The sequence below is a fragment of the Ctenopharyngodon idella genome, chromosome 11 (assembly GCF_019924925.1).
Source record: "Ctenopharyngodon idella isolate HZGC_01 chromosome 11, HZGC01, whole genome shotgun sequence".
NCBI classification, from domain to species: domain Eukaryota; kingdom Metazoa; phylum Chordata; class Actinopteri; order Cypriniformes; family Xenocyprididae; genus Ctenopharyngodon; species Ctenopharyngodon idella.
In genome coordinates, this window is record NC_067230.1 from 22,342,698 (window position 1) to 22,356,040 (window position 13,343).

General features: G+C 36.7%; 1 protein-coding gene across 1 annotated transcript in view; it reads left to right on the plus strand.

The window, feature by feature from the left end:
• Positions 1–13,343, plus strand: part of ephb2b (eph receptor B2b) — a 134,617-nt gene that overhangs the window by 93,707 nt on the left and 27,567 nt on the right. Inside the window, exons 4-5 of the mRNA XM_051912749.1 lie at positions 323–478; positions 2,450–2,785. Coding sequence (XP_051768709.1) covers positions 323–478; positions 2,450–2,785 — 492 coding nt within the window. The remainder of the gene's footprint in view (positions 1–322; positions 479–2,449; positions 2,786–13,343) is intronic.

Consider the following 13,343-nt stretch of genomic DNA (forward strand, 5'->3'; position numbering starts at 1 on the left):
ATTCTCCTGTTTTTTACTTGCTATCTCAACAATCTACCTATTAGTTATAAAAGTGAGGACATCCACAAGCAGATCACAGGAAGTGAAATGCTCTTAGCGTGTCAGCAGAAGATTTGAATTATTCAGCCCCATATACTGAACATGCTATGTTTACCTGACTATACTGCTTCTCTTTACGTGTGTGAAATTCTCTAAAGTGTGTCTGAGCTTCACTCTAGTGGCCCATCATTTCTTTGGAGTCCTCCGGGCCGTGGCAATCATGTAATATTGAAAAGTTCACTGTCTTTTCCTTCTCTCATCCCTTTCTCTATCTCTGTTTCAGCATGCCCTTCAGGTTTCTTCAAGACTGCACAAGGTGACGAGAAATGCCTGCAGTGTCCAATCAACAGCCGCACAACCAACGACGGAGCCACCAACTGTGTCTGCCGAAATGGATATTACCGGACAGACTCGGACCCCTTAGAGATGCCCTGTACAAGTGCGTCCCCTATGCTTTTTCTCAATGTACATGAAAGCCTACTTTAAAACTATATTTTCTAAACTTTCAATGTGAACTTTCAATGTGTGTTTTTTTTAAATATATATATATATATATATATGTATGTATTTATTTAAAAAAAACTAGTGCCCAAAATAAAATGAAAATATTAAAATTAGTATTTTTAATCTTTGAGTAAAATTAAGATAAAGGTTTTTATCTGGTACCAACTTTTTATTTTTATGAATCCCACTAAGGATAATAGCATCAAATTTTAAATACATTTACACTAAATATGAAAAAATAAAGGATAAAACAGAATTTCTGTAAATAAGCTGAAAACATGGTGATTGACTTCAGCATTTAACTAAATATTTTGCTACAAAAATTAATTGTGAATTTTTCTAGCCTGATGCACATGAATGCACTAAAAAATCCAAACTGATTCAAATGATCCAAACTGATTAATTTCATTTATTTGTTTATATAGCACAAATAAACACAACAATAGTTGACCACTGTGCTGTACAGGACAAATCTAAAATATATAAAAAGAAAGGGAGAAACAAAGAAAAAGGCACTGATTCAACTGATCCAAAAATACAAACCGATTCGCTAAAATGGATAAGACGTACCAATGGCTCATATGGGAGAATGTTAGGAAAGTTTGATTATTGCCTAACCTTTCTGGCTCATTTTCATTGTCATTACCCCACAGCATAGTCAAGAGCACACCTCTGTTCCACCACATGCAAACAGCAGCCTTTTCTCTTCATTCCCACTGACTACAGATCAGGCAGAGAAAAATTACTCGCTGCCCTATTATTGAAGCAGATGAGGCCATGAAGACGAGAAAAGAGAGGCAGACAGCTTCTTATGCTGTTGTGAACGGCATGTTTTTGTCTCTCCCTGAAAAAGGCGAGGTGGGGGCAGAGAAGAAGGAGAAAGAAAGGGAAGAACGAGACAGCTTTTTTACAAAAGCCATTTGCAAAAGCCTGGCCCTGGGAGGAGAGCAGCTGTTGTGAATAAGAGAGCAGCATCGTGTCGCAGAGTTGAAGCTCAGTGGGCCTTGGCTTGATTAAAGAGAGGAAACGGCAGCCTTTACCGCCCACTAACCTGGGAATGGGATGTTTAGAAACAGTTTTGCGTGCGACAGAGCCGTAGCTTCAAGACAGAGATGCCTCTTAATGATTCACAGCTGTAAATAGGTAATCAATTGGAGGCTTCATTTTTTGGGGGGCTTTTTTAAAAGGGCAAAAGGCAGTGGGTTGTTTCTTGATTACCTCACTTGGCCCTAGAGGAGCACCCACAGTAATTGGGAGCACATGCCGGCTGAAGATAAACACAGGGTATTGTTAGCTTTAGTTGGGCTGTCAGTCAGGACGAGATCTCGGAGGTGCGTTTGTTTGGTGTGCTCTTACTCTTCTTCAAATGTACTGAGTGTGCATGAGCAAACGAAAATGATGTTTACAAACACAGGAACAGCTCGGAAGAAACAGTTTCACTAGACCCAAGTAAGCCTGTGATTTGTGCGATGTTATCGTGATTTCAATTAGCATGATGGAAATATACAAGGAAATACACAAGAAATTGCACACAATGCACATTGTTTCATTGTATTATTCTGTCTACTCCTCTGAAAATGAAAATTAAAGTTGCCAGAGACATGGCTTAGTGGTTAGCACACATTCTGACACATTTTGGCTGTGCAGTTTAAGTGGGTGATGGGAGTTCAATTCCGACTTGACATTTCCTGTTTCTTTTGCCTCCTTTTCTTTCCTTCATGTATTTGTCTTCATTTATATACATATATATATATATATATATATATATAATTTTTTTCCACAAACTAAGGGTAAATGTCAATTCTTTGAGTCATTTACAGGGCTAATCTAATTTTTCTTTCAGACTAACAGCAGTACTTTTTAAGCAAAACGATTTTTCATTTTTGCATCTTGTTTGTTTTTCCAGCTGTGCCATCGGCTCCTCAAAATGTCATCTCCAGTGTGAATGAGACGTCACTGATGCTGGAGTGGAATCCTCCACGGGAGACTGGTGGTCGTGATGACGTGGTCTACAACATCATCTGCAAAAGTTGCGGAGGTGGCAGAGGGGGCTGCACACGTTGTGGGGACAATGTGCAGTTCGTTCCACGACAGCTGGGACTCACAGAGAGCCGGGTCTTTATTAGTGACCTGCTGGCCCACACCCAGTACACTTTCGAAGTCCAGGCTGTCAACGGAGTGTCAGACCAGAGCCCTTATTCGCCCCAATATGCATCAGTCAACATCACTACTAACCAGGCTGGTAAGTCTACACTTTTACAGTTTTTTTCTTTCTTTTTTTCCCTTTGTTACAACAAGAAGTTGCCATGTTGGATGCTCTTTTAAATTCAACTTCTCATTTTTGTTAACTTGCTTGAACAGGTCATGAAATAGGTCATGATGGTTTATTTTATTTTGTTTTATTTTATTTTATTTTTTATTTCATTTTATTTATTTTTTATTTCATTATAGCTGTTAAGACAGTGTGCTATGCTGTAGCTGTTTGACTTTGCATTGCATTTTTATTTTTTGAATTTTTCTATCTAAAAGTTTCCCATTTCTTAAGAAATACTTCTGATCAGTATAGGATGAATCTAAAGCCAGCCTAATTATTTAGGGCTTCTTTGAGATTAGCAGATTAGTTGTTCAGGTAAACCAATGACCCGTTATTTTAGAAAATTTTATCTCTACCACCTCTTTATGTACCGTCACTTTTTGACGGCCAGCTAGTCTAAACTCACTGTGCAATAGAGCTCTGTAACTCGCTTTGTTACCTCCAGATTACATCCTAATTACACATTTTGGATTGCATCCCACCATATCACCATAAGTTTAGACATAATTCCCAGAAACTCAACGTGATCGACGTTGAATCGGACCCAAACCATAGTGGGACAGATTATCCGGAGCCTAGGATCTCTCCAGCCAATGATGACTTTTAATGAAAAACAGCTTCTTGCTACTGATTAGACAAACCTTTCTTCCACGTCCTGAAGCAACAGCCATGCCTGCGAGACAGTACAATCAGAAGCTACCATTGCAAAGGCAACAGAAGTCTGCTTTTTTCCACTGATGCCATTGTGGTTTAGGTTACTGTGTTCCAATTATTTCAGAGGGACTGCAGCATTGATTTGTACTTTAAGTGTCTGTATAAAATGTGTGGTTGATTGTGCCAGATCGGTACTTGGAGCTCTTAGGGGCTCAAACAGAGACAGCCATTATTTTATGTTCCTCATCCCTGCTGGCTACAGACAGATCATCAAACCCATCCCCGCTTTAGCCTAGTAAAGCTCCTTGTTTTAGTGTTTGATTGTATTTAAATTGGTTGTGACACATCGCTAACTTCAAAATTCAACAATTTTCTGACATTTGCATTATTCATAGAAGGTTTTAACCGATCTGTTGTGTAAAAAGTATGCTGAAAGAGATGTATCTTTTACATCCTTGGAGTGTTTACAACTGATGAGACCAAAGCAAGCTGAGAGAGGTGATTGAGTAGATGTGCATTTGTTGTGTCCTCTTCATCACACATAACTAGTGCACATGCATGCATTACCTACTCAAACTATTTACTCTTTCCTAAATAAGTTCACTCATATTCATGCAGTAAGCTTCTAAAATCCAATTATCACAGACATGTGAGTGTAGAGACAATGCGTTAAATATTGAAATTCGAGTTGAAAAACATACATGTGCGCAGCAGGTCTTAGAAGAGGCGAAGGGCGGCTTCAGACTCGCTCTCGTAAACTGACGGGGATCCTGTAAAGACTTCAACTTTTTACATTCAGTCTCTCAACAGTTACACTAAGTGCACTTGGGACATTTAGGGGACTTGTGAACGTATGTGAAACTGCCATGGGAGCTGAATGATGAGGCTTTCAATGTTTCTTTGAACAAGAAACGACTGATCTGCTGGAAACAGAAGGATTGTTAGATTCACTTCATATGAGTCAGCTGAACAGCGTCTTTGAAACAAAAGCCAACGTTTTTCCCCCAAGCTTTAGGAGTCCACATATTCTCCTTGGAGAATCGTCGAGAATTTGTGCCATTTTGCCCAAACCTTACATTTATGTTACATTACTGCTCATAAAAGCATACTGGGGCTACAATTAAAAAGAAAAAAAGAAAAAGAAAAAAAAAAGTCTTTTTTAAATATTTCAGTATTTGTAATTTAATTTTTAATGTAATTCAATCCCATTATTTACTAAAAGGGGTCATACATTTTTATTAATATTTTATAATTATAATAATGCTTATGTTTTTCCCGAGGTACACTCCTAATGTCACTAACGTTTTTTAATGTGTTTTGTTTTTTCCTCTCTCTGGCATTAAATGTTTTTGGTTGCAGTGATTTTAAGAAACATTTTCCCCGCATGTGAAATGAGTAACAGCCCTGGGTGTTGTAGTTTGGTGCTTACATTCTGGGCGGGCAGCTTTGTGATCTCATATTAGTCATTGATTTATAAATATGGGTGTGGTCATGTTTTGTGAGTTAGCTGTGTGTTATTAATCCCCCCCCAAAAAAAAAAAGAAAGTTCATTTATAGGTTTCCTTCTCTCTGATCTTAGAAGTAAATATGCGGTTCACAAGTCTAAGCAAGGATATCACAGTTAGGTATTGATCCTCTGGGTGAAACTGTGGTGTAAACATAAACCACAGTTACAGACAGAATTATATACTGTATGAGAACCAATAGAAAATAAAAATATGTACAATACAAATGAGAGAAACAAATAAAATATTCTATATAGTGTGCAGTAAATTACTTTAAGATTTTTTACATTATTTAAGATGATGATGATGATGATTACTATTATTATTATTATCATCATATTGTTGTTGTTATTGTTTGCTAACCTCCACATAATAGTATTACATCATGGTGGGCCAAGTTGCAGAATATATGCATTTATATGTAAAATAAATAAATAGTTTGTTAAAATTATAAATTAATTAAACATAATGTAAAATGTAACGTTAAGCTGTCCCATTATAATGTTTTAGTAAATGGACTGATAAGAGCTGTTTGTTTTAAACATTAGAGTAGGTCTGCTTAGGACATTTTATTATTCCAAAAGAGCATGGAAAATCCCATTTTCCATGATATGGCTCCTTTAATACCTTTTACATAATGAATTGTTATTGCTTTTATATATATTTTTATAGAAAGATTGTTCTCCATATGTTTTCACTCGGTATTGCCCTGTTCTAACCCGTGCTTTCTTCGTTCTGGAGTTCCTCCCTGCTGTTGGGACGTTCCCCTGCTCTGCCTGTCACTTTGGATTAGCAGCCCCGGACCTCCATCAGGGGGAGCTGTGAAAGTACTCACTCCAGCTCCCTGTTAGCAGCCCGGGCCCCCTGGGACAGGGCACTAGGACTGAGGGGCCTGGGTCAGGCTGTCCGGGCCTTTAATTTCGTCTGGATTGGAGGGCTTTGGGGTTACATAAACATCTTGTCACCCCTCATTAGCAAGGCGGCTTCAAGCTTCACGTTTTGTGCTCGCAGTAGTTTATGTGTGTGCATTTTTGTCCGTATCCATGTGCAAGCTTTAATTAGCCACGTTTTTAAGCCAGGCTGCTCAAGAGTTGAGGTATGCTCTGCAAGAGAAACAAACAAATAAGAAAATTAGAAGTGATTGCCGTGAAAGTCTTTGTTTTTTTTTATGTGAGTGCGGTAGGCATCAATTGAAATTCCTATTTTCCAGTCTCTCAGGATTCTCACTCTGTTTTCAAGCATTGTTTTCAGGAAGTTTCTCTACAGCTGCCGCAATCTTCCTTTCCCAGGCTTTTTCACGCTGTCTATCATGATCACACACAATACGGTTGAAATTCAACTTAAATGGCTGAAAGAACAACAAACAAAGGAAGCAAAACTCTGAGTGTTTGTACACTGGACAGTTTTTAGAACCTGAGTTATACTTATGCGTGATACATCATGGGCTTAAACTGTCCTCGTGCACACTTATTAAGGGATGAACAATTCATAAACACTGCTATTATGGGGAGAGTGTTATGATCTTGGCCTTGGAGAGTTCTTTTCCAGATCTTCATGAATTATGGCCAGACTGCCCACTAAGTATCAGGTTGGTGGTGTTCTCTGCATTGACCCAGAATGTAGTAGTGAGTAAAGCTGCAAAAAGCTGCTATGGTTCACTTTTTTTCGGCCATATTTCACTGCAGAGGAATTTGTATTTTTAAGATGATTTTAATATCTAGGCCAGTGGTTATCAACTGGTGGGTCACGACCCAAAAAGAGGGTGGATTAGGCTTGTGAATATCAAACAACAATACTAAATAACTAACCATTGTGCACAGGTTTGTTAGAAAAAATAAATATACTCATTAACTTTTAAAAAAGGAGAAAGCAGTTCCTTTTGTTAATATATGTCAGTTGTTTACAGCAAATACTGATAGATGCCATTCACATGAAGTATAAATATAGATGGGCGGAGTTATTGATGGTTATTTGAACTCAGTATAAATAAACACACTGTTCGTTTGTTAAGACATTTTTATGTAAAAAAATAAATAAATAAAAAAATTAAGTACTATGCTAATTAATGTGGGCCCTGAAGCAAAACTAGTTGAGAACCACTAATCTTGGTATAAATAAATTTGCAAAAAATCTAGGCCATTTCAACTTAGACATGTTGACACTTTATGCTTTAAAAAGTTAGCAGAGAAGAACCTTTGAAATGAACTTGGCCATTGTAAAACTGTGTCAAGAGTCCTTTAATATTTTGAAGACCCTCAAACTTTTTCACCAGAGAATCAAATGGCAGAAAAAAAATTGCCAACCACTCATTTCAAGGGTTTTGAGTTTAATGGATAAAAATAAATTCAGTTTGAAGTAGTTTGAATGGGAATTACTGATACAGTGGAGGCCAAAAAATATTAGGATGTACTTAAGCCATGCTTCAAATGTGGACATTACATTTCTGCATACCTTCCGTCTTATTTTTGAACATTTTATCTTGTTTTATAATTGAAAACCTAACCTGTTTATTTATTTTTTATTTAGCTTATTAGACATGTGGTTTGTAGTTCCTTTAAAATAATTACCACTTGGTTTTATTCTTTGTTGTAATGCAGTGACATGCATAAAAGTTGCTTGAGTGTCCATATACTCACATCACGGTGTGTTGATGAAGGTTGTTGTTGATCTTTGACTAAAGCCTAAGCAGCAATCTAGATCAGTGTCCCTTAGAGGTCTAAACAGAAACAGCATGCTTTTCCTTTATTAGTTTAGTGATTTGTCTTAATTATGGCACACCAGAAAGCTTAACAAAGCTATATTGAAGAAAGGCACAATGTTTTATTGAGGGGATTTTACTGAGGCAAACTGGAATGAAGGCCTTGTGCTCTGGGCAGCTACAGTAATAGTGAACGTGTGTGTCAGGCAGCTGGAGACACAAAGACAGCTTTTACCTTTCCTTTCTGCTTGGCTTTCCTCGCCTGTCCCCTGCAGCTCTGCATCAACAGGGCAAGCAAGGTTAATCAGTCATCAAGTAAACCCAAACTGACTCCAGGCCCTTCACTTCACCCTAACACACACATTTGAGACCAGCATTTATCAGGGCTGGGATAGAAAACATCCACTCGGGTGTCCCTCTCTCTGGAAGTTTTATTAGAGCAGTGTGTGACAGATCGCCTGCAATTTGTGATTTGCCTAGAGTCGGGAAGCGCTTGGCAAGTGCCACTCAAGGGGTCGTTTAACCTGCCTCTTGCCATGAAAGGAGAGAAATAGAGCCACATGGTTCAGTCAGCTGCACTTTATGCGTAATTCTGTTCTTCCCAGTGCAGAGATGGATGAATGGAAACTAAAAGAAATCAACAATTCTGTCAGCAATATTCAGTAAGCCTCATGTGGTTGAGCTTTACATCCTTCAGCACTGTATATTGCAACAGAGATATTTATAAAATTGCTTAATGATGGTTTTACGAATCAAACAAATATTGTATAAAGTTATAAAACAAATTAACCACATTTAATGAATGTACATTTAAAAAAAAAAATAAACACATTTAACAAATAGCCACAATGAATGTTGTAATATATAGAATTTACATACACCTAATGTTATAGAACAATATCAGCATTTATTAATCTTGGTTAATGTTAATTATTATTTTCATATTTTAATGTTAACATTTATACATTAACAATAACAGTAACCTAGATCCTAAAAGGCTGTAAAAACAAAAGGTTGTTTATTGTTAGTTCATAATACTTAAAGGGATAGTTCACCCCAAAATGAAAATTATGTCATTAATTACTCACCATTATGTCATTCCAAAATCATAAGACTTTCGTTCATTTTCAGAACACAAATGAAGATCTTTTTGATGAAATCTGAGAGATGTCTGTCCCTCCATTGACTGCCTTTGCAACTACTACTTTGACGTAAAGAGTGAGAGATCATAAAGAGATCATAAAACTAATCCATATGAATCGAGCGGTTTAGTCCAATTTTTCTGAAGAGACTCGATCGCTTTTTATGATGAACAGATTTAATTTAGGCTTTTACTCACATGTAAACATTGATCAGCCAACATAAGCAGAAGCTCAACTGAACCTGAATAAAGCACAAGAACAAACCTCTTCCGGAAGCTCAAACATGCTGCATAACACAGGAGAATGAGACTCATTGGTTACTTAAAGTTATTCATTTTTTAATGAAATTTCTGTTTTAAACTTTTACATAAAATAATTTAAACCATTTTACTTTGTGGTACATAAATTGGTGAAACATATTTAATGTATTAATAGCGCACTCCTTTAAGTTAATGAAAGATTATATATATATATATATATATATATATATATATATATATATATATATTGTTATTACAGATGGTCACTTTTTCTTTATATTCCATTTTTGTTTAGCATGTTTCCAGTCTAACGCACTGTTTGAGCATAACAGTTGTTGTCCATCACAGCAAACTCCTGGCAACATTAGCTCCCGGCCATTAGGTTTCTGCGTGAGAGTCTGGCGCACCCAGATAAACGGCCGACCCATATGCTGTTTCCGTCTGCCAGCTCACTCTGTACTCTATTGCGTCATTCAGCATTATACACTCCAGCTACTGTTTGTTTATCCATTTCATTAGCCCAAGGTGAGCAGTACCACATGTGTCAGGCTTTGCTTAATACCTGAGGAAATGAATTGGTTCCTTATCAGATGGGGGAATCATTGTATGACTGAATTACATTATGCAGAGTTGGGTCTGGTAATCTGGCTCGGGCGCTGTCGGGTGCTGGTGGAAGATTTATGACTTAATTATCTTCAGAATTGCTTTGGCGAACTCCTGTCGGGCCACCAGAGACCATGATGCCACCGGCAGCCTCTGGAGAAAGTGGCGATACAGAGTTAGATGATTCTATTGCCATGTAATTGAGAAGTGCACTCTTGTATTTTACTGTCTTGACCTTATTGCAGAGAGACCTTATCCATTTCTGTATTCAATATGGACTCACTTCAGTGAGGCTTTCAGATGGATGTCGATTACCACCTGTAATGCAGAAGAGCTAGCCTGCTGGGGGTTTTTTTCCACCTCGGACATGGATCTTTCCCCGAGAAGGCTGCCCTTTTCATGCCGTGCATCACAAATATAAAGGAGGTGGCCGGGTGGGAGCACTGTGACAGAAGGTGGCAGAGAGGGCACATATGGAAGGTGCCAGGTGGGGTCAGGGGGCAGCCGGGCAGGAGACTGCACCGGACACCTGGAGCACTGGCAAGTCCAAAATCACAGCACTCGTCCTGTCACATGCTGTTGCATACTAATCACATCAGGTGTCATTGGAGAAAAGTAAGGGTTGTTTCATTTGCATTAGCCAGGGAAAAGGCCTTCATAAGTATGCAGGGCAGGCCGCAGGAGCTGTTGACTATGCAGTGAGCAGTGCATAAAATATCCATTTCGTTATGCATGTGTACAGAAAAAAAACTACAATATAAGTGCAATACTGTCATAAGTTTGAAGTCTCGTCAATTACAAAGGCTTTGATGATTGAAAATATTCTGCTCATACATCCAACAACAGTAAATACAATACAACAGGGATTTGGTGTTTAAATCACTGTTGTTTAATCAAGGCCGATAATAATCACAATGAACAGTGTATAAGTACTGCAGTGACAGGTGCAAAGACTCAATTAGACATGTTGATTTATTGCTGGAAGTGGAAAAGTTAACTGTGTTGTTGTGAAATATAAAAAAGAACAAGAAGCATAAACAAATGTCCAGTATAATTTGTATGAAACGGCTGTTTGATGACCCTTAAATTCGAGGCGTTAAAATATCCAACCAAGACCCCTCAGCTTCATTTCTTTTGTTCACTCTTCTACTCCTTGCGCATAGATTTCAAGATCAAAACATCACACTTCACTGTGTTATAGGTCATTAAAAACTGTATAAGTTGATGTATAGTATTGTTCAAAGGTTTGGGTTCAGAATGTATTTTTATTACTAAATTAATAGTTTTATTCAGCAAGGACACATTCAATACATCGAGAGACAATAAAGACTACATTGTTACAAAAAAAAAAAAAAACACTGTTTAAAATGAATGCTGTTCTTTTGAACTTTCTGTTCATCAGAGAGTCCTGAAAAAATGTATCACAATTCCACAAACATATTAAGCAGCACAACTGATTTAAAAATTGATAATAAAAAGAAATGTTTCTTGAGCACCAAATCAGCATATTAGAATGATTTCTGAAGGATCACGTGACACTGGACTGGAGTAATGACTGCTAAAAAAAAATCAAATTTAAATTGTAATATTTTACAATATTACTGTTTTCACTGTATTTCTGATCAAATAAATGCAGCCTTTGTGAGCAAAAAAAATAATAAATAAAAAAAAAATGTTTAAAAAAAATCTTAATGACCTCAAACCTTTGGAAGATAGTTTATTAAATTTAAAAGATAAAAATTTAAAATAGCAAAACCCAGTGAGATGAATGAGTAGTTTGAATAGTGAGAGCACAAAAGTTGCATTTTTCTGTTTTTCATTCCTTTGCATTCATCTACAAAGTGTATCGGAAGTGATGACGTACGTCAAAATGTGCAGAATGACAAAGACAGCTAATAAGGTTAGTTTTGCAGCCCTCAGATATAAGCGATCTCCATTACATGGACACTCTGTCAGGTACTCTGTTCAGCTCTCAGCATCACATGATCATGTAACATGATCTCATGAGTATTCATATTCATATTCATATGTGGTTCTGCCACACTTACATTTACTTACGTTTGCATAGGCACCGAAGCGTACAATATTGACAGCATCTAAAACATAAATTACTTAAGTATGATCTACTTGAAAGATGCACAAGATGTACGAATCTTTATTTAAAAGCATTGAAATTGTGGATTCTACTGTATTCAGTTGTCATATCAATGACATTGTTTTCAATCACATTTATTAAACACCGTTAACTCATTTACTTAAAATGAAATAACATTTCCTTTTGATCTGTGTGATTTCTGCTGCTAACTTGTTTCAAAAGATTACATAATGTTAAAAAAGACTACACTTTAAAATAAATAGCGTTTTGGTAACCATTATCATGTATTTTTTATTTTGTTTGCAATGGGACACAAAAGGTGTTTTCTTAGTATAGTCCTATGCTGTGACTGACAATAGAACCATAAAATACACCAAAAATGTAATATAAAATCACAAAAGTAATCAATTTTATTCAGACTCTGTAATCCAGATCTACAGAATTTATACGATTACGAGGAACAGACCCAAATTCAAGCCTTTATTCAGCGATCTTCATCTCCGTTTTCAGCAGTGACCAAATGCAACATATCGTCATTTAAACTACTTTTGATACCGCTATTTTCATTTTTGCAATAAATTGTTTTTATTACACTTGTCTGTTTGTTATGTTTTTCTTTACACATATTTTTAAGACATAGTTATGATTAGGTTTAGGGGTGGGATTTTCGGCTCAAAATATCGTTTTCTTTCTATATTGTTACTAATTGTAGGCCTACATATGTCTGTCCATTACATTTTATATATTATTTTTATATTCTCTGTTAAATGGTTATATGTTTAGGTATGGAAGCAGGGTTCAGGGATCTAAAATTTATCTATAAAATGGTAAAAGTGCAACTATCTTTATAGTAAATAAATTGTCAATATGTCCATAATTTATCTATCCAAACTTCAGCTAAAAGCTGAACGTTTATTAGAGATGATATCTTAATGAATCATGCAGATAATATGCAAATGAAAATGTTGCATACATTTATAGATTTTTGTGGGACTTTTTAATTTGATTCCCTTGGTTATTTTTTTGGTTCAAAGTCCTAGGCCAAAATCATTTACTGGCTTGGGATCACGTGATTAGCTCACTTTCCTTGTGTTACGTCTTGACCCAAATAAGTCATGGCAGGATAACACAATTGTGAGCTCTAATATAATTTGTCCTCCTCTCTGTTAACAGAAAGAACAAGAGTTGAACAGGTTCCCTTGTTTAGATGCGATGTGCCAACAGTCCTCTGGTTGTCCGGAAAGATCATGAGATCTGTCTACATGCATCATATTGACTATGCATCTATGCATAAAAGAAGGAATGCTAATGAACGTCACTGGACAGCTGCCATTTGCAGACTTGCTCGGGTTTTTTCTAAACACCAGAGTTCCAGCAAAACTGTGCAGAGGGTTTTAGATTAGACTCAAACTCTCTGTAAGTGTCTGCAATCTTCTTAAGATTCTGAAGTGCCTATTTTTGAATTAGCTTATGGTGTGTATACGAGTATATTAATGCTTCAATCTTTTCCAGTGCAGATGGTTTAAAGC